General features: G+C 36.8%; 1 protein-coding gene across 2 annotated transcripts in view; it reads left to right on the top strand.

Moving 5' to 3' along the window:
• TPK1 (thiamin pyrophosphokinase 1) overlaps positions 1-21,644 on the top strand; it is a 351,662-nt gene that overhangs the window by 155,338 nt on the left and 174,680 nt on the right. For both annotated transcript variants that reach the window (XM_059172147.1, XM_059172146.1), the window contains exon 5: positions 16,972-17,044. In XM_059172147.1, coding sequence (XP_059028130.1) covers positions 16,972-17,044 — 73 coding nt within the window. The remainder of the gene's footprint in view (positions 1-16,971; positions 17,045-21,644) is intronic.

The raw sequence follows: 21,644 nt of genomic DNA, 5'->3' as shown, positions 1-21,644 counted from the left end.
AGAAGTCTTTGTTGGTAACTACCAGTTTCCGTAGATCTAAGTCAGGCTTAAGTTAAAATTTTCTAAGCAATCCTTGATTATCGTCCCACATTATATTGAAATTATCTATCAGTGTTTCTACTTAATTAAACAAAATTCCTTGTTCTTGTTTTATTTACCTTGGGAAATAACTCTAGTCTATGGGCCCAGATTTGACAAAAATTGAAAATATTTTTAATTGAGCAGTATTACTCCTTTTAGATAGTTTTCCATGAAAATAATAATAATTTCCTCACAGGCCAATAGATGATAAATCCTGAATGAACTAGGTAAGGGTATTTGGTGGCTAAATCTCTTGCTTTAACAGGTTATGTCAGTGTCCTTCTGGAACGTTTTCCTACTCAGTGTTTCCCTTAACATTTATCCCAACACAGTGGAATCACCTTTTTACATGTCCCTGCCAGCCTGTCACCCGGTGACATTGCACTGTCTCTAGCTTTTTCACACTCATCCCCAGTAAGTAGGTCACTATATGCTTAATAGTTAGAATGATTAGATATGCTCTTCCATAAAAATTTAATGTATTCTACTTTCGTAGTTTAACTATGAAAGCATATTTTTGACCCAGTAAAGTAATTCTTAGTTACTTTTATTTAAGAGCAGAATCAGAGAATATCAAAGGCTTTCCTGTTAACATTGTTAGGAACTTATTTATTTATTTATTTATTTATTTTGTATCAGTGGGGCTTCCTGGTTGTAAAGAAAAGCAAACCTCTGACCAATGTAAACAACAGCCACAAAATCAATGAAAAATATTATACTTAACAGTTCATAAATGGGAAGACTGGAAAGTTGGGCCTGGGAAGAAATATGCCAGATGTATCTACAGTACATTTGTGTTCTAAGAACAAGTTAGGGCTTGTACTCCACCCTGTGTGAGCCGGCCACTGGGTGCTACTGATGAATTCCCAGTGGCTTGTCTTTTCTTGTGTAAGAGTATATGACTGACCAAGCCAAGGTGGTTAAGGGAAAATCTGCCTTGGCCCTTGTTTTAGGGGTGGCATGAGTAAATACGCGACTCCTGTTTGTTTCTGGGTTGGTCTGTGCCTGCTATTAAGATTCATACCATGTTAGCTTCATGGGTAGGGATAGCCAAATGCAAATACAGTTACAAACAAAATCCTCACAAATGCCCACCCAAAACACCTTCTCTCTGGCTGCCAGTGCTTCCACCTTGTCCTTGGGTCAGCTAATGGTCTTCAATCTTCATACTTCCCCTGCCATAGGCACCTCTCTAACTTAAAACTTACTGTGCTCTAAAATGCTCCCAGCCGATTTGGATGCCTTTAATTTCCTTTTGTTGTCTGATTGCTGAGGCTAGGACCTCTAGTACGATGTATATGTTTATAAAATGCTCCCAGCTATGAGATTTTTTCCCCTCATTCTCTTAATGATGGTGAAAAGGAAGTTATGTTTCCTAAACTATCATATGTGTAAATGATAAAAATATGTATTCTAGGAAATTTAATAGCATTCCTCACAAATTTTTGGAAAAGGGTATAGTGGGGCACCTGGGTGGCTCAGCCGGTTAAGCGTCTGACTTCTGGTTTCAGCTCAGGTCATGATCTCAGGGTCATGAGATGAAGCCCCATGTGGGGCTCTACGCTGAGCATGGAGTTTGTTTGGGATTCTCCCTCTCCCTCTGCTCCTGTCCCCACCCCCACCCCACTTGCAGGTATCAGCACTCTCAAAAAAAATGAAGTAAAGTGTACACTTTCTTCGTTTTAGAAAAGCTAGCTTTTTTTTAATCATATTCTGTTTTTCTCTGAGTTCATGTTATCTATATTTTCCCAAGTATACTCCTTAAAATCCCACTCTTAAGGTTCATGATTCTTCTGCGAGTCTTGTGATATTTTTTAGATCTCTTTTGCTTTTAAAGTATCTTCCTCTCAATGAACTGTCACCAAGACAAATTTACAACACACAACATGGTTCTCTTAACTTGATCTGAATCTTTGTTACAATTAGAGTATTTTTTTTTCTAATTTGTACTATGTAAAAAGGTCTCATTGTTTAAAAGCATAGCTTTGCTTTAAGAATACAGTAATACAAATTACTACAAAATTCCCTTGATTTTTCTTTTTAAGAGGAAATATGCCCAGATTTAGTTCTTACTTAAAAAATTAGAAGTTTGTAGATGGGAAAAAAATGTTTTGTGACTTGAAGCGTAGTACTTAGAGGCAGCTGAAGCTAGAAGCTTAGAATGCAGTTTTCTTTCTACTGCTCTCATCATGTTTTTTACTTCATGCAAAATTCACTTATTTATCACTAGCGGGCTCTAGTGTGTATTCAATTTTTTCTTGCTAGGCTGTACATTAGTGGGTTATTAGTAACTAGAGAGCAGTTCCACGTGTTAGGAGCAAGAAAAACAACTGTAGTTTCTGTCATCTTACCATTATATCAGTCAGTGAAAAGAACATTTTCACATAGGAGTGGGATCTTATGATTCTTATAAGTAATAGGGCTTTCATGGTGAATTTCCTCCGTGTGGCAGCTTTTCACCAAAATGTCCTTCTGATTTGGTGGGGAGAAATGGTTGATGAGGTCATGAATAGCACTGATGCGTTCTGATGCTTTAATCTGATGGGGTTGATTTAGGATATAGGTGGCAAAAGTTAACAAAACCAACGATTTTAGCCAAATCATATATAGCAAAAGTCTGTACCAAACTGTACTCATTTGTTCAATTTTAAAGCTATGTACCGGTAATTTTAATGAAATCATAATTATAAATAATAGCAATAGAAAAAATCAATTCATTTAAAGGAACCAAATCTGTACTATTTAGTATTTACCTTTTGATTATTGATTTAACTTTATATGTTCCTCCTTTTTCTTCTCTATTCTCTCTCTTTTTCTTTTTCTTTTTCTGAGACAGAGTGTGTGCACGTGAGTGGGGGAGAGACAGAGGGAGAGAGAATCTTAAGGCCCAATCTCTTGACACCTCTGCCTGTATCATGACATAGGCTGAAATCAAGTCAGCCGCTTAACTGACTGAGCTATCCAGGCACCCCTATATTTTCCTTTCTCTTAAAGGTGCGTGGTTCTCTACCCTTACGCACCTTTCTACATGAGTAATAACAAGTTCATCGTAATGAACTTAGGGAATACAGGTAAGTACAAAGAAAAAATAAAAATAACTTGAAATCACTTAGGCTCTCAGTATTGATATTTTTACACATCTTTTTCAATTTCATATTTTTGTAAGCATGTTTCACATGTAATAAAATAGGGATTTTGTGCATATTTTACACCACACCTGTTTTTTTAACATTGTATTATGAACACATCATGTGTTAAATAAAAATTATGTTACATTCTTTCAGTCTTCATATATCAGAGATGTATGTTCATAATTTTTTATGACATTGATAAGTAAAACTTAGATAAGTTTTATAAGTAAAACTTTTGAGTTCTTTGCATTTAAAGTAGATTCTTGGAAATTAAGATATTAGGTCAAAAGTTATGCATTAAAGAATATTTTCTCCCACTTTTCAGGCTGTTTCATTACTTTCTTGATAGTATCTTTCGAATCACAAAAACTTTGAATTCTGATGAAGTCTGGTTTAACTCTTTTGTAGCTCATGATTCTGGTGTTGTATGTAAGATTCTTTGCCAAATCTGAAATCATGAGATATTACCTCTATGTTTTCTTCAAAAGTTTTATGGTTTTAGCTCTTACATTTAGATCTTTCAACCATTTTCATTTTTGTGTGCATTGTGTGAAGTAAGGGTTTAACTTGATTCTTCTGTGTATAGCTATCCAGTTACTCCAGCCATGTGTTGATGGATGTTTGGTTGAGAGCACAGTTCTTGCCCCAGTGAATGATGTTGGTACCCTTGTCAAAAATCAGTTGACCATAGATATATGAGTTTCTTTGGTACATTGTGATTTCTGTTCCATTGATCTGTATGTCTAGTCTGGTGCCATTACCACACCATCTTGATTATTACCATGCTTTTTAGTAAGTTCTGAAGTTGAGAAGTAAGAGTCCCCCTACCTTGTTCTTCTTTATTTATTTTTTTTTTTTTTTTTGCATGTTCTGAGTTTCTTACAATTAATTCCATATGAATTTTAAAATCGGTTTGTCAGGGCGCCCATGTGGCTCAGTGGGTTAAGCGTCTCCCTTTTTCACTCCAGTCATGATCCCAGGGTCCTGGGATCAAGTCCCATATCATGCTTCCTGCTCAGTGGGGAGTCTGCTTCTTCCTCTACCTTCCCTCCCCCTTCTCATTCTCTCACTCTCTCTCTCAAATAAATAAATAAAATATTAAATTAAAATCATGGGGCACCAGGGTGGCTCAGTTGTAGAGTGTCTACCTTTGGCTTAGGTCATGATCCCAGGATCCTAGGATTGAGCCCCGCATTGGGTTTCCTGCTCCATGGGGAGCCTGCTTCTCCTTCGCCCACTCCCCCTGCTTGTGTTCCTTCTCTTGCTGTGTCTCTCTCTGTCAAATAAATAAATAAAATCTTTTAAAAAAATTTAAAATCAGTTTGTCAGTTTCTACAAAAAGTCAACAAATTCTGATACAGACTGTATTGAATTTGCTGATGAATTAAATCTGTTGATGGGCACTATTGCCTTTCAGTGTCAGGTTTCAAAAAAAAGTGCAGAAAAAGTTTAATACTTATTTTAGACGATTGCTAGAAAGACACAAAATAATGAAACTAAGAAGAACTAGGCAACCTGAGTAGACCTCATGGCAATGGGGGTATTGAATTAGTAATTTGGAAGAAACAAACTACTTCAAAGGAAAGCCCAGGTCCAGATGGCTGCACCATTGATTTCTACAAAACATTCAAAGAATAATTAATGCCAGTTCTTCAAAGTCTTGGGAAAAATTGAAGAGGGAATGCTTCCCAGCTAATTTTGTAAGGCTCAGTGTGTTCCCCTGATACCAGGACTAGACCAATGATAGACTCATATATGTATTTTTTAATATGGATGCAGAAATCCTCAACAAAAAACTAGGAAACTGAATCCAACAATGTGTAGAAAGGATTATTCACCATGACCAAGTGTGATTTGTCTGAGGAATGAAAAGGTGGTTCAATTTCTGAAAGTCAATTAATGTAATACATCATTTCAGCAGAATAAAAAAACAAAAATCACGATTTTCTCAAGAGACACAAAACGTATTTGACAAAATCCAGCACGTTTCATGATAAAATACTTAACAAACTAGGAGTAGAAGGGAATTTCTTCAAGCTAACAAAGGACATATACAAAAAAACCAGAATTAACATCATATTTAACAGTGAAAGACTAAGATTAAGAACATGGAAAGGATAATCTGCTTTTGTACTTCTGTGCAACATTGTTCTGTAGTTTCTAGAATGGCAGTTAGACTAGAAAAAGAAAGACATCTAAATAACAAAAGAGGTAAAGCTATCTCTATTTGCAGATAATGTGATCTTAGTTATATAGAAAATCCTAAGTATACTACTAAAAAATGATTAAAACTAATAAACAGTTTCAAGGTTGCAGGAAACAAGATCAATGTATAGCCAACTGTATATTTATATACTTGGGCCAAACAATTTAAAGATGAAATTATGAAATGACATTCATGGGTCCCTGGGTGGCTCAGTGGGTTAAGCCACTGCCTTCGGCTCAGGTCATGATCTCAGGGTCCTGGGATCAAGTCCCGCATCGGGCTCTCTGCTCGGCAGGGGTCCTGCTTCCTCCTCTCTCTCTGCCTGCCTCTCTGCCTACTTGTGATCTCTCTCTGTCAAGTAAATAAATAAAATCTTAAAAAAAAAAAAAAAGAAATGGCATTCATAATAGCATTAAAGGAATAAAATAGGAGCATATTCTGTTCTTTTGAATTACTTGTTTTATCATTTTCTAAGAGAGGGTTTTTGAAAATTGTAATGGATATTTTTCCATCTTGAGTATCCTTGGGCTCTTTTATTGTATACAGATTGGCTAATTGTTTTGATTAAATTATTATTTTATATTATGAAATTGCCCCTTCTTTATCTTTACCAATATTCCTTGTTCTGATGTCTACTTTGTCTTATAGTAATATAACCACTCTGCTTTCTTATGAGTATTTCCATAGTATATTTCTTGTCATGCTTTTAGCTTAAATACATCTATATCTGTAGTTTTTTTATAGACAGCACACCTTTTTCATTTAATGTTAGATCTAGGTCTTTCAGTTGGAGCATTTGGCCCATGTACATTTAATGTATTTATCAGTATGATTCCATTTAAATCTAATATTTTCTACTTCTCCCATTCTTTTTTCTTCCTTTTCCTTTTTTTTTTTTTAAGATCTTTCAATCATTTTGTACTCACGCAAAATGTGTGGCTTGGGCTCATGACCCTGAGATCAGGACCTGAGCAGAGATCAAGAGTCAGACACCCAACTGACTAAGCTACAAAGTTGTTCCCCCTTTCCTTCTTTTGTACCTTAAAAAAAAAAAAAAAGGTTCCATTTTATGTGCACCATTGGATTATTGGCTATACCTTTGTATGGTATGTTTAATACTTTGTGTGGTTAATCGGCTATTAATTCTCCAGTGTATTTTTCATTTCTGACAATGTACTTTTTATTTGTAATAGTTATTGTTTTACTTCCATTTCTCACTTCTTTGTTCGTGTTTGCTTTTGACTTCTTGAGTGTATGGAACATGTTTGTAATAGCTGTTTTAATGACCTTGTCTGCTAGTACCAGCCTCTTTGTCTTTTCTGTGTCTGGTTATGGTTTTCTTCTTTGCCTGCCTGATCGTTTTTGAATGGATGCTATACATTTTAAATTTGAAGTTGTTACCAGATTTGTTATATTCCTTTAACAGTGTTGATTTTTGTTCTGAGACATGGTTGAATAACTTAGGGGTGAGCTTAAAACTTTGAAACTACTTTTGAAACTTGATGTAAAACTTTCTTGTAGTAGGTCCAGTGCCACTTTTATTCTGGGACTAATGTGAGACTCTATTTAGTGACCTGTTTATTACTGTCTCTGTATTCTTGATGACAGGAATGTGGATTTTACCCAGCCGGATTTTATTTTTAGGAATTGTTGTGACCATTGCTTTCTGGTGGTCCTACCCCAACCCTGGACTTCTCATTTGTGGGTAGAAGAGTCATGTGTCCAACACTCAAGGAACTCTTTCTGGAGCTTTCTAGCCCTCTTTCTCTCTGTAGTTCTATTTTCTCAGGTACTCTATTAAATTTCCTAGCTTTTCATCTTCTTTTAAAATTGGTGCCCTCATTTGAGGAGACCACAAGCTCCCTGAGTTTCCCCTCACTAGAAAACCGGCTAGAAGCGGGCTCCAGGAAGAAAGCTGAGGCAGTCATAGGGCTCATCTCATTTGCTTCACCAAGCTCCGCCCTGAGCTGCCTATTTTCTGCTCTCTGGATACCATTGTTTCACATATTTTGTCTGGTTTTCTAACTGGTTAAAGTGGTTATGGGCCAATTCCCATAGCATAGACAGAAAGAGCAGTCCATGCATTTTAACTTCTTACCCACAGAATTTGCACTGCTGTTACTGAGTTAGAACACTCAGTCACAACTAAATACTGCCTTGTTTATTCACTGCCTAGAATAAAATATGCTTTTGGCAAGCTCATATGAGTTTGTAATTGTACCTCTCCTTACCACTTCTCTTTTCATTAAAAGAAATCGCAAACTGTACAAATATAAGTAGAGCTTACCTAGGGATTGATAGCTTGCAGTGTGGAGTAACTGCACTCACACTGTTCTTTGATTACCATGCAGCCCTGGTTGGACATACAAGTAGGGCAATATTTCAGATAAGGGCTAAGATTTTGGAAGAAGTGGAATTGCATCTTGTGAGGGAAGTATAGCAAGAAAATTTCTCTTTACCAGGCAAGATTATCTTCAGTTCAGAAAGGAGGAGGAGGAAGAAAACGAGGGGAGAACATTTTGAATCTGTGTGAAATCTGTGTATGTTACTTCGTATCTCTCAGACTTGGCCCTACCATAAAGTTAGGATGATAAAAACCTTTTGGAATGGTTGTGAAAATTCAATTAAAATTTTACTAATTAATAAAAGTAAAATGCGTGAACGAAATACAGACTGGCATATAGGAAGTATTCAAAAAATATTTCCTAGAAGTCTTCATCTAGATTAAGAGACCTCAGATCTTTATCTTTTTATTCCTTTTTTTTTCTTTTTTCTCTAATTCAATTTTTTTATAGAAAGATTTTACTTATTTATCTGACAGACAGAGATCACAAGTCGACAGAGAGGCAGACAGAGAGGAGGAAGCAGGCTCCCTGTTGAGTAGAGAGCTCGATATGGGGCTTGATCCCAGGATCCTGAGATCACGACCCAAGCCGAAGGCAGAGGACCAACCCACTGAGCCACCCAGGCACCCCTAAGTCCATTTTTTTTTTTTTGCAAAGTTTTATGTTTTTCCTCTTGTCATTTCTCTTTTCTCACTGTGTCCTTAATTTTTATTTTAGCCGTGTGATGTGGAGATTTTGTTTGTATTTCCTTTATTATTTTTTTGGTTAGTTTTTTTCCTCTGGGTGTTTTAGTTATCTCTTTTAGTTTGTCTTTTATTTATTAAAATCTTAAAAAAAAAAAATCCCATCCTCCGAGATAATCAGCATCAACAGCTTCATCCATTCACTACCATTATTTCCTTTGTGATTATACAAAAATGTTTGAATATGTTTATAGGCATTTTTGCTTGTTTTTATTTTATTGTTTTAAAACACTGTTAATACCAAAACTTATGGGATGCATCTAAAGCTAAATTAAAAGAGAAGTTAATAGTAGTAAATATCTATATTTAAAAAAAAGATCTCAGGGCACCTGGGTGGCTCAGTGGGTTAAGCCTCTGCCTTCAGCTCAGGTCATGATCTCAGGATCCTGGGATCAAGCCCCACATTAGGCTCTCTGCTCGGCAGGGAGCTTGCTCCCTGCACCCCCCCTCCCTCCCCCTGCCTCTCTGCCTCCTTTGATCTCTCTGTCAAATAAATAAATAAAATCTTAAAAAAAATAAAAACCTCAAACAACCTAACATTACACTTCAGAGAACTAGAAAAAGAACAAACTTAACCCAAAGTTAATAGAAGGAAGGAAATAAAGATTAGTGCAGAGAGAGAAAAAACAGAGTAAAAGATAGAAAAATCAATGAAAATAAGAGTTGGTTTTTTTTGAAAAGACAAACTAAATTGAAAATCCTTACCCAGACTAACCAGGAATAAAAGAAAGAAGAGTCAAATAAAATCATAAACGAAGGAGACATTATAACCAGTGCCACAGAAATAGAAAAGATCATGAGGGACTATTATGAACAATTGTGTGCCAACAAATTGGAAAACCCAAAGGGAATAAATAAATTCCTAGAAACATACAATAAAGCATACCAAGATTGAGTCAAGGAGAAACAAGAAAGCCTTGGGATGCCTGGGTGGCTCAGTGGGTTAAGCATGTCTTCGGCTCAGGTCATGATCCCAGAGTCCTGGGATTAAACCACATATCTGGCTTTTTGTTCAGCAGGAGCCACCTTCTCCCTCTCCCCACCACTCCCCCTGCTTGTAGTCTCTTTCTTTGTCAAATAAACAAAATCGTTATAAAAAAAAAAAAGGAAGAAAGACTGAACAGATCAATAACAAATAAGATTGAATCAATAATAAAAAAACAATCTAACAGGAAAAGGCCAGAACAGATGGCATCACAGATGAATTTTTTTAAGTTTTTAAGGAAAAATTAATCCAATCCATCTCAATATCTCCCAGAAAATAGAATGAATACTCCCATTGTTTTTTAAAATCAAGCCAGCATTACTCTGATATAAAGCCAGAGATCTGAAAACTATGAAACAGTATCCCTAATGAAAACGTATGCAAAAATCCTCAACAAAATAGCAAAGCTAATTCAAGAGCACGTTAAAAGAATCCGACACCATGACCAAATGGCATTTATCCTTGCTATGTGAGGATGAGTCAACATATCTCATGATACATCATAGTAACAGAATGAAGGATAAAAATCACATTATCATCTCAATAGATGCATAGAAAGCATTTGACAAAATTTAACACCCTTTTGTGATTAAAAACTTAAATTACCTCAACATGATAAAGTCCATATATGGAAAGTCAACAGCTGACATCATTCTCAGTAGTGAAAAACTGAAAAGTTTTCCTCTAATATCTGGAAAAAGACAAGGATTCTCACTCTCATCACTAGTATTCAACGTACTACTAGATACCCTAGCCAGAGCAATTATGCAAGAAAAAGAAATTAAAGGCTTCGAAGTCATAAAGGAAGTAGTAAAATTAGCTCTGTTTGCAGATGGCATGATCTTATATCTCTAAAACCCTAATGATTACACACATAATAAAAACAAAAAAAATCTGTTGGAACAAATGAATTCAGCAAAATTACAGTATACAAAATCAATACACAAAAATCAGCTGCATTTCTACACAAAAACAACAAAGTCTCTGAAAAGGAAACTAGGAAAATGATTCTACTTACAAAATCATCAAAAAAGAATAAAATACTCAGGAATAAACTTAACCTAGGAAGTGAAAGATTAGTACACTGAAAGCTGTGAAATGCTGATGATCTTATATTAACTGTTCTGATAAAAATTAATTAGTACATTTTGGAGGTGATGGGTGTGTTTATGATGTACACTGTGGTCGTAGTTTTATGGGTGTGTCTGTCCTTAGCTCTAAATTTATTAGGTTGTATACGGTAATTAGGTGCAGCTTGTATGTAAAACATTTTTTTAAAAATCTCAAACAAGATAAGAGCATATGCATTTTTCTAGAATTTGCTTTTTTTTTTTTTTTTCACTTAACATGGAATAGACACTGACTGTGGGGCAGTTGTCAAGTCTATGATGAAGTCAACTCATCTTAAAGCTGCCTATTTCCCTGTTAGTGGACATTATATTTAACCTTCCCTGTATTATTAAATATATAGCTTTTTCTTCTTGTTGTTATTGTAAAGATATTCTGTGTACTGTCCTTTGTAGCATCGATTCTCAAGTGGGATTGCTGTAAGCTGTATTCCGTTCATGATCCCAGTGGTCCATGAGTGTGCTTGTTTTTCTTCAGGCTAGCAATACTTGCCCCTAATTTTTGACATGTTCTTGTGTCAGTCAGTATCCTACTATTGCTTTAATATTTATTTCCTTGACAAGTAATTACTTACCTACCATATTTTCTTGTACTCGGTGCCTTTTATATTTCTTGGGTGACTTTTCCTTGTGTGGTGTGAATAGCCTTTGACAATTTTTTCTGTTGGATTTGTTTCCTTTACCACTTTGGAGTACTGTTTGTATATTAGGGATAGCAGTCTTTATGCATTATATATTTTGCATATATAAAAATATATTTTTACTTTATACTTTTCTTATAAGCACATTGTTACATTTTTATATAGCGCAATAGGATTAGTCATTGTGTGTTTTTTCTCAGAACGTCCCTTTTATCCAAAATTATACAAATATTTAAATAACTTTTGACACCTTTATTACATTTAGAGATGTATTTATGAAGACAATTCAACTAATTATTTCTATATACACAGTCATTTTTCATTATCATATTTTGGATTATTACCCTCTTTTTTGCCCACCTCCCCTAATTTAAGTTGTACAGTTTTGCAGAGAATGTTAGTTCAAATTTTTGATTAATCCCTCCTTTCTTTAGACAGAGTACCATTTTTTGCCTTGTATGTGTGGCCCTACCCTTTTTCAGCAGTGTTCTCAGACATTCTCCTCCTAACCTATTCCTTTAATCAAATCCCATCTTTACTCTATAGCAAGCAGCGCAAATTGTCCTCTTCTGCTTCGCCAATACGTTTCTAAAATAAACAGTTGACCAAATTAACACTGATTACTAAAATCTGCAAGGGAGTCGTGTGGTTGTATAGAGAACTTTCTCCATGACAAAGTCTGGTTCCATTTCATAAATGTGCATACGTGGAAGACTGTAGACTTAGCTGTCTAAGAACAAAGATTAGGCTCCCTGGGTTTGAATTTTGGCTCTAGCTCTTATTAGCCTTGTAACCTCAGGCATGTTACTTAGCTTCTCTAGTAATGACTTTTATTTTAGCCGAAAAGAGCTTAAAATCGTGCTTACTGTGTGCCAGGCATTTTCTAAGTGCTTTACATGGATTAATTCTTAATCTTAAAAACCACTCTAAATTATCTTCATTTTACATGTGAAGAAGTGAGGCTCAGAAAAGTTCAATATTTGGGGCAAGCTAGGAAGTAGTGGTGAGGCGTAATAGGAAGTTTGTGATAAGTGCTTTGTTCCCACTCTTGTCTTGCTCTGCCTTCCTTCTCCTGGCCTTTCTCTTCCCTTTTACCATTTTCCCATCTTGGCCACTCTCTATTCCCTCCCCCCCCCCTCCGTATTCTTCCCTGCCCCCCCTTTTCCCACCACCGTTCCCCATTCTGCCCCCTCTTGTTCTCATTTCCTCCCCATCCCCACCCACTGCCTTCTCCTCTACCTTGTTACTTTATTGTAGTAGTACCAGCATTTGTGTGCTCGGTGCTCACACATCCTGTTTAGGCATATTTTCTAAATATATCAGCCTCCCTCTTGATTATTATATGCGATGGATCTTTAGCTCACTGATTATCTTGGCTCTTGTTGAACTTTTATTTTGTCATTAGTGAGTGGCAAGAATGGTAAGAGTTAAATGTAAAAATCAAGGGAATCCACACCATTTATTGAGTGTTTGGAGCACCTTTTAGTACCAGCCAATCAGTGCCGTTAGATTGAGGATAGCAAGACGAGGTGTACTGGTCTGATCGATGCCAGCAGTGTACAGAAGTATGGTCAGTGGAGACAGAATTCCTTATACATTTCGTCACTTGATATAAGCGGTCAGTCTCCAAAGAGTTGTGAAACAATCTTCCTGTGTAAACTCTTTATAATGTAACATTGTACCTCTATATCTATGAAGTGTCATCCCCAGTAAGTGCCTCTTCAGAATGCCGGAGTACCATGGCAACCGATGCCTCCAAAATGTGAGCTGGGCTTTTAATTGCTCCGTCCAAAAACACATTTCAGGAAGTTTCCAAAACTACTTTATTGTATGACAAAAAGTTATAATTATTGTAGTCATCTTGGCCTGTGTATCAGGTGTAGATTTGGGATGAACCTACTTAGCAGTAAGTATCCCTGTTCATTTTCTTTCCTTGTTTATTTTTAAGGCATGTATGTTATATAGGAGAAGACTATATTTAAAAAGTTACTAGAAGTTATCTTTTATCTTTTTTTATTTTTTAAGATTTTTATTTATTTATTTGACAGAGATCACAAGTAGGCAGCGAGGCAGGCAGAGAGAGAGAGAAGAGGAAGCAGGCTTCCTGCAGAGCGGACAGCCTGATGTGGGGCTCGATCCCAAGACCCTGGGATCATGACCTGAGCTGAAGGCAGCGGCTTTACCCACAGGCGCCCCAGAAGTTATCTTTTATCAATATGTTTGTTTTCCTATTAATATTTTATATGAAAATATAAGTAAATTTATATGATTACTTTCCTTCATGATTCACAGTATGTGATAAAAAGAGATCTAATTCTGTTTAAAATTATATATCCTAAGGGGGCAGACACTAGTTGCCTGTGTGTATCAGTTTTTATTTTTCATTTTTATTTATTGTCAAAATCAATATGATATTTGGAAACTGGCAAATTGATTCTAGATATCTGAGGGACTAAAATTTGTGGAGCAATATTTAGTCAGTTTTATGAGGAAGTTGGGTGATTCATACTGCACAGAACCAGAGTCCTAAGTTTGAATGGCTGCTTTACATGGTGAAGTAGATTGGATACTAGCTGTCCATACAAAAATCACTTGAGTTCTTGGATCTCCGTTTCTTACAAAGGATAATGAGGATATTGGAGGAATTCCTTTTACCCTGTCCAGCAATGAATGCCTCATCCTCGCCGGCTGCTCCAGAGAATCCCGTGGCCTGGATGGTTGTCAACAACAAGTACTTATTACTCATAGTTGAGGAGGCTGGGAAGTCCACGATCAAGATTGAGTGTGTGATAAGATCCACTCCCTCTGGTTCATAGATGCCTGTCTTCTCACTGTGTCTTGATGTGGTGGAAGGGATAAGAGAGCGGGGTGGTGGTGGTGCGGGGTTCTTTTTCATGGGCACTAATCCCAGTCACAAGAGCGCCACCCTTCTGACTTCGTCAACTCCTAAAGACCTCACCACCTAACAACATCATATTAGGGGTTAAGATTTCAACATACACATTTTAGGGGTACACAAACATTCAGACCCTAGCAAGCAATAATATTCTGAGATCTGTATGAGTTTTGTTCTATGGGTGTTTGAACGTTGTTTGATGGAGGTTTTTTTTTGTTTTTGTGTTTTTTGCTTTTGATATATATTTTATTCTTTTTATTTTTTTATTTTTTAATTTTTTTTTTCTTAAAGATTGTATTTATTTGACAGAGATCACAAGCAGGCAGAGAAAGGAGGAAGCAGGCTCCCCGAGGAGCAGAGAGCCCGATGCGGGGCTTGATCCCAGGACTCCGGGATCATGACCCGAGCCAAAGGCAGAGGCCTTAACCCACTGAGCCACCCAGGAGCCCCTCTTTTTATTTTTTTAAATTAATATGTAACATATTATTTGCCCCAGGGGTACAGGTCTGTGAATCATCAGGCTTACACATTTCACAGCACTCACCATAGCACACACCTTCCCCAATGTCCATAACCCAGCCACCCTCTCCCTACCCCCCAATTCCAGCAATCCTCAGTTTGTTTTGTGAGATTAAGAGTCTCTTATGGTTTGTCTCCCTCCTGATCCCATCTTGTTTTGATGGAGGCATTTTAACGAAACTTAAAAAAATTCATGAATTTTTGCAACAGGTAAAACAGGAAAGAGCTAATAGTCTATTTTTAGTCCTCATGTGGATAGAGTAAAAAGTATTTACCTTGATAGGTATAAAATGAAATTAGAAGTAATTGATATGTGGCCAGGGATGTTTTGAGGAGAAAAGTTTACAGGAAGATATTGAATCCAGGCAAGTGATTTAAAAACGTAGGTACTTCCCAATTCTGCTTTATTCTGAGATAAACTATGGTCTTTTGTACAGTCTTTTGTACATGGTTGATATTCAATGAATGTCACAGTTTTATTAATTACCAGACATTTCAATAGGTTACTATCATTGGTTAAACCAACCATGAAATCTGAGCACGTCAAGCGGTACAGATCATTATAGTAGAACTTCTTACCATTTGTCCTAGGGATAGAGAGCTCAAAGAAGAGTTGGTCTGACATAGATTAGTTAGATTAGGTTAGACCGAAGAAGTAATACCTCCAGTTAAGGTCAAAATTTGGGGAAAAAAAAAAAGTGCCTGAAAGAACAGAGTTAGTTTTGGGTTTTTCATGTTCGTCTTTATTAATTGTATCCTGAGTGAATATATAAGGAGTTCTGAGTCTAGTTTCGTAATACCTCGGTCCCCATTGCTCTTGTTCTTACCCTTTGGCCCTGCAGTGACAGCCAGGCCCATTGTCCTGTGCTTGTAGCTGCACCGTTCATATGGGAAAGAAGAGGAAATGTGATTTTTCCCTCTAAATGTATTAAGTGGGTTGTGGCAGCTTCTACCCTCTTGCAAGAGTCTCTGGAAATTCTGTGACCCTGAATCCTAACCCCAACCCATTGGTATATCAGTAGAATCTCTCCAGGAGCCAAGAGCTTCTCTGTCTTGACTTTTCTGACTTAGAGAGGCACCCAAGTTCTGGGGCTTCAACTCTTGACATGAAATACTCAGTGAACTAAAGCTCTAGTCTTCTTTTAGCTAGGGATCTAGTCTATTACATAGCAACATGGCCCTCTTGAGAAGACATATTTGAAGTTTTATTATTCTTTTGAATCAGAATAGTTAACAGGTAAATAAACACCTGCAGAGCCAATTCTCATGGGATGGGAAAAGTAGAATATTTCTGGAGGATGAAGGCACACATTCCCTTCTTTACATAATATATTTTTCAGAGGCTCTGGAGACTAAGGCTTTTTGTAGGAGCACTGAGAAATCCAGGAAATTTTCATTTTCCACACTTAGTTTTAAGTTGGAAGAAATCCTACCAGGTCATGCAAATGTATTATGTAAATAATAGTAAAGGATGGCTTATATACATAGAGTAAGATAGGCTTTCTGGAAGAGTTCTAAAAAAATATAAATGTAGGGAAGAGAAATGAGACAATTATGATATAATTAGAAGCATTCGTTTGGGGGAGTTCTCTCCCTCTCCCTAGTGATTTGTGTAGTATTTCAAACCTGTCTAGAAGCCTCCTGTTTCTAGAAGTATGCCAACAGTGCATCTAGAAAATGTCTTTGAACTGACTCCTGCTCTGCAGAGAATGAGTAATCCTCCTCCTCACGTGTTCTGTTCAAATTTGTTCAAGTTCTGAGCTTGTGTGAGGCACAATAATGTAAAGGTTTGTATATATGTAGAAAGTAATATGGAAAGGTTTTAGGGTTTTTGAGCTGGGAGTTTATTGTATTTTTTTTTTAAAGATTTTATTTATTTGAGAGAGAATGAGACAGAGAGAGAGAGAGAGAGAGAGAGAGAGAGAGAATGAGCAAGGGGGTGGGGGGAAGAGAGAGGGAGAAGCAGACTCCTTGCTGAGCAGGGAGCCTGATGTGGGGCTCGATCCCAGGAGCCCAAGATCATGACCTGAGCTGAAGGCAGACACTTAACTGACTGAGCCAGCCAGCTGCCTCTGAACTGGGAATTTTTTAAACCAATAATCTTTTTTGTTGTTGTTGAAGCAGGATGAACATTGACTGACAGTGTGACTAATTTCATGTATTAGTTGGGTATGTAGAGTTACTCTTAACCATTCTGTATGGAAACCAAGAGTGTAAGACATCCTCTTGGCACAGTTTTAAAGGTTAACAAACAAGTAGTCTTAATTAGTTGACTTACTTGGAATTCTTTGTTTCAGATTTTTGCCTGAATTCATCAGTGGAGACTTTGATTCTATTAGGCCTGAAGTTAAAGAATATTATGCTGTCAAGGTAAACTATAAACACTTTATATTTAAGATCTCATATATGATTGCCTTTCTTATGTTCTTTCTGGCTTTCTTGGGGTATGTGTATGGATTTAGAAACTTTTTGGTTATTAAAAAAATTTTATATCAATTATAATACACATTGAAATAGGATTTAGAAAATGACAAGTAGAAACACAGGCTTAGTAATTCTTTCACCATCAGATATTCATTAATACTTAGTCCTTCATGCGTATGTATTTTAAATGAGTTTATATAGGCCTATTTAATAATATACTATTACTGCCTACCTCATTAGTTAATATATATTTTTCAAAAGTCATTTTTAATTTCATTTAATGTATACACTGTATTTAATTTAACCAGTTCCCAGTTGACTTATTTTTAAGTATTGTCTATTGTTTGCATTGTAAACTAATAAATAGACTTGTAAATGAATGTTTATCAAAATGCATAATCATGTGTCCCCAAAATTTGAGAACCAGTTTTTTTCTTTAATTTTAGTTTTCTTAAAACTGTCATTACCCTGTTCTGAATAAAACTATTCATTACAACTTGAAATTAATAATGACATACCACTTATTAGAGTGTTCATTTTATCACTATTGTGCAAACCTCCCAGAGATCCTTACTGCTACAAAGAATGCACATATGATCCAATTAAGAATGATAGAAGACACATAGGAGTGTATTACAGTAATTAATAATTTAAGCTTTTACTGGTTTTAGAGGACAATGCAGAGTTTTTTAGATAAAAATTATAGCTCAGCAATTCAGCCACAACACCATCATCTGTATTCTTCTGAACTGGTATTAGCAAATCGCACACTTGTAAAAGAAACTGCAGTTACTGAGATAAAAATTTTAATTCTTTATAAGGCATGGGGATGAGTGAGATAAATCAGAAAGAAGAAAGGGAGTGAAACTTTCATAGGAAGGAAAGGAAGGAGAAAAAGGAAAACGTGATTCTAAATGGTGACACAGAGACACCAAGTGTCTAATGCAGAGGCTGTTATGATTTGGCAATTCTGGGGCTGGCAGTAAATGCAGATCTGGGCATGTTCCCTCTGCCCACCAGCTGATCAGATTCGCCATCAGCAAATGAAGACTGTTCCCAAGTCAGTGTTTGATATTCATGCTCAATTACTTTAACATTGGCATCTTTCCGTTCATTCCCCACAGCCTCACTTCTCATTAACTCCGTACGTCAATGTCTTTGGGTTGGAAAGCCCTCAGCCTTGCTTACAATGCAGAGTTTTATAAATTCAAAGATATTAATCCTATTTTCAGAAGCAGAAGAAACAGCAGGAGAGGCAGGAGCAAGCAGACTTAGAAACAAGTTGAAGATCTGGCCGGATGTCTTTTCTCCCCTTCTCTTACATGCTGCCGGCTTGCTAGAGCTGCCGTGTCCGTCTGATCGTTCCTATGCATGGTGGGAAATAACAGAAAATGAGGGGAAGCCAGCTCCTCAATTTCTGAAATCAATGAAATGAGGTCAAGGATAAAGGAAAATTTGGAGTTAACTACAATTTCATGAATTTCTCTTATAACTTCTGCTTCAATTTCTTTAACCTCAAAGCTAATTTTTATGTATTAAGGTATAGTTTTCAAAGTAAGATTAGCTCATCTAATAAATCCTACATTGCGTAGTTATAAATTGATAGAGTGCAATCCAGTTTTTTTCAAGTATCAGTGGGAACTCACAGCTTTGAACTTTTCTGATCTGTTCCCAGAGGGCACCAGTGATGTATTTTATATAGCTAATGTGCCCCGTATAACACATGGTGAGTGTTTAGCTACAGTTTTAATAATGATGCTAATGACAACAAGTTAATGCTGCATCTCACACGATTCATATAAACCATTATCTCCAATTTAGGCAGTCTTCAGGCTGCTCTTTTACAAATGAAAGAAGGTTATCTCTGCTTTCAAATACTTTTTTTTTTCCCTTCTACCTGCTCTGGGTTTTCAGTGAAGCTGAAGCTGGGACTGTAGTGAAGAAAGTAAAATAAAGAAGGAATTTAAAATGCTAAGTTTCTTAAAATTATAAAGTGGATTTTGCAGCCAAGATTTATTCACATAGTTTTTTCCCCAGTAGTCTTTGACTTAAAGGAAAAACCCAAACTTGCATGATCATATAAAACTCTATTTCTTTTTAAATTAAATTAAATTTTTTTATTTTTAAGATTTTACTTATTGAGAGAGAGAGAGAGTGCATGAGCTTGAGCATGGGGAGGGGCAGAGGGAGAGAGAAAGGAACAAGGAGATTCCTCATGGGCTCAATCCCAGGACCCCGAGATCATGACCTCAGCTAAGTCAGATGCTTAACCCACTGAGCCACCCAGCACTCCTGACTATACACAACTTTAAATTGGTTTGCCTGCCTAATTTCTGAGAACACTTATATATAGAGTATTAGAGTATTTGATTCGCTGGCTTTTAAACAGAATATTTTATATCCCAGATCTTGCCATCTGCATTAGTTATCTATTGTTGTGGAATAAATTATACTAAATTTTAGCAGTTTGAAATGGCAAACAATTTTTATCTCACACGCTTTCTCCAGGTAAGGAATATGAAGTCAATTAACTAGGTGCTTCTGGCTCGAGGTTTCTCCTGAGGTTATATAGTGTAGCTGTGTTTTTCGGTCATCTCAGGGCTGCACTGCAGCTACAGAATTCTCTTCTAAGATGGATCATGTCATTGCCAGTTGGTCTCTCTGGCTGTTATTTCTCAGTGGTTAGTGACTGGAAGCATCAGTTCTATGCCATTGGGCTGCTCTCAACATGGCCGCTTGCTGTCCAGAGAGGGAGCGGAGAAGGGAGTCGGAAGGACATGCATGCAAGACAACCAGCCCAAGACAGAAGTAGCTGTCTTTCTCGTGACCTAATTTCAGCAGTGATACGCCGTCTTAGTATGTCTTCTGGCAGATGCTGCTAGTCACACAGACCAACCCTGGTACAGTGTGGGATCAGACTGCACAAGGTTGTCAATACCAGATGGCAGGAATCCTTGGTAGCATCTTGGAGGCTGGCTACCACACCATCTGACTGACTTTGTTCTGAGTGTTAGGCAGTGAGAAAGATGTTTTAAGGATGTCATAATAGATTCCTAGTCTTTAATTAGTGATATGTAAGGAGGAAGAAGAAAACATTAGCTATTGGTGTTCTTCTTTGATTCTTTATATGCATAACCTGCTTTTTTTTTGGTTTTAAAGATTTTGTTTATTTATTTGACAGAGATCACAAGTAGGCAGAGAGAGAAGGGGAAGCAGGCTCCGCGCTGAGCAGAGAGCCCCATGTGGGGCTTGATCCCAGGACCCTGAGATCATGGCCTGAGCCGAAGGCAGAGGCCCAACCCACTGAGCCACCCAGGCGCCCCATATGCATAACCTGCTTTAAGCAACCCAACCACTAATCTTTTTGTTCCTAGGTCTTAATTATTTATTCCTTTGGGTTTTAGACATGTAGGGGAGAGTTAAGTCCACCACTTAATTCCTTAGGTCCATAAAAATGCATATGCTATGCCTTTCTTAATTTATTCCATAAAGCTTTCCTTTTCAGATTGAGCTGAAAGATATCTGCGTTTCTTCTTTTGCCCCTGTGTCTCAGTTCTTCCCTGTGTGGCTCATGATACTAGCTCTGAATGAAGAATGTTTCTTATAGATTTTCCCCTGATATTTTTATTTGTTTATGTATTACTTTCTGAGTCACTATTCCTTGATTCAAGTCAAGGATCAGCTATTTCAGCCTTCTTAATTACCCAGTCTAAATTACCCACATTTATTTTAGTTTTCTGAGAACTTTTTAAAAAAATTTTATTTATTTATTTGACAGAGATCACAAGTAGGCAGAGAGGCGGGCAGAAAGAGAGAAAGAGAGGAGGAAGCAGGCTCCCTGCTAAGCAGAGAGCCTGATGCAGGGCTCGATCCCAGGACCCTGGATCTTGACCTGAGCTGAAGGCAGAGGCTTTAACCTACTGAGCCACCCAGGGGCCCTACCTGAGAACTTTTGAAGAAACTGTTATATCGTGGAGCTCCTGATATGCTTTGATTGACATGTGGTCTATGGATTCTTGACTAGATGTAGGAGGAGGGGTTTTCAAACATGTTTCCTTTATATTTAGGAGACTAAGGAACTCGTAGCTGTATTTTAAGTGCCTTAAAGAGCCATAAAATAACAAGGTTTTTCCAAAAATGTAGGTGTGTAGGATAGATGAAAATATTTGATAAATGTAATGAAATATATTTGATAAATATAAATATAATCGTGTAAATACAATAATTTAAATACAATACAAAATTAAACAATGTTATATAGCCCAGTTTTCTGATGAGAAAGCTAAGGTCCATAAAGTTTAAATGACTCAAAAGAAAATGGCAGATCTGGTCAGAGACAGCTCTTGGGTCAATATCCATGACTTCTATTAAGAAGAATTTTGAAAGAATAGAAAGATTTAATCTTTCTGTTAAAAAGAACTGAGACTCAGCTGCCACTGCTGTGTGTCAAGACGTTCTATCCGACCTGTTGGGCAAGTCGCTTGCACAGGTATTTAGCATCTCTGGGAATCAATGCCAATGTCACACCAATAGGTTAATAGTCAGT

The sequence above is a fragment of the Mustela lutreola genome, chromosome 4 (assembly GCF_030435805.1).
Source record: "Mustela lutreola isolate mMusLut2 chromosome 4, mMusLut2.pri, whole genome shotgun sequence".
Classification (NCBI taxonomy): domain Eukaryota; kingdom Metazoa; phylum Chordata; class Mammalia; order Carnivora; family Mustelidae; genus Mustela; species Mustela lutreola.
Note: the sequence above shows the minus strand (reverse complement) of the source record. Positions and strands in the feature narration are given on the sequence as shown.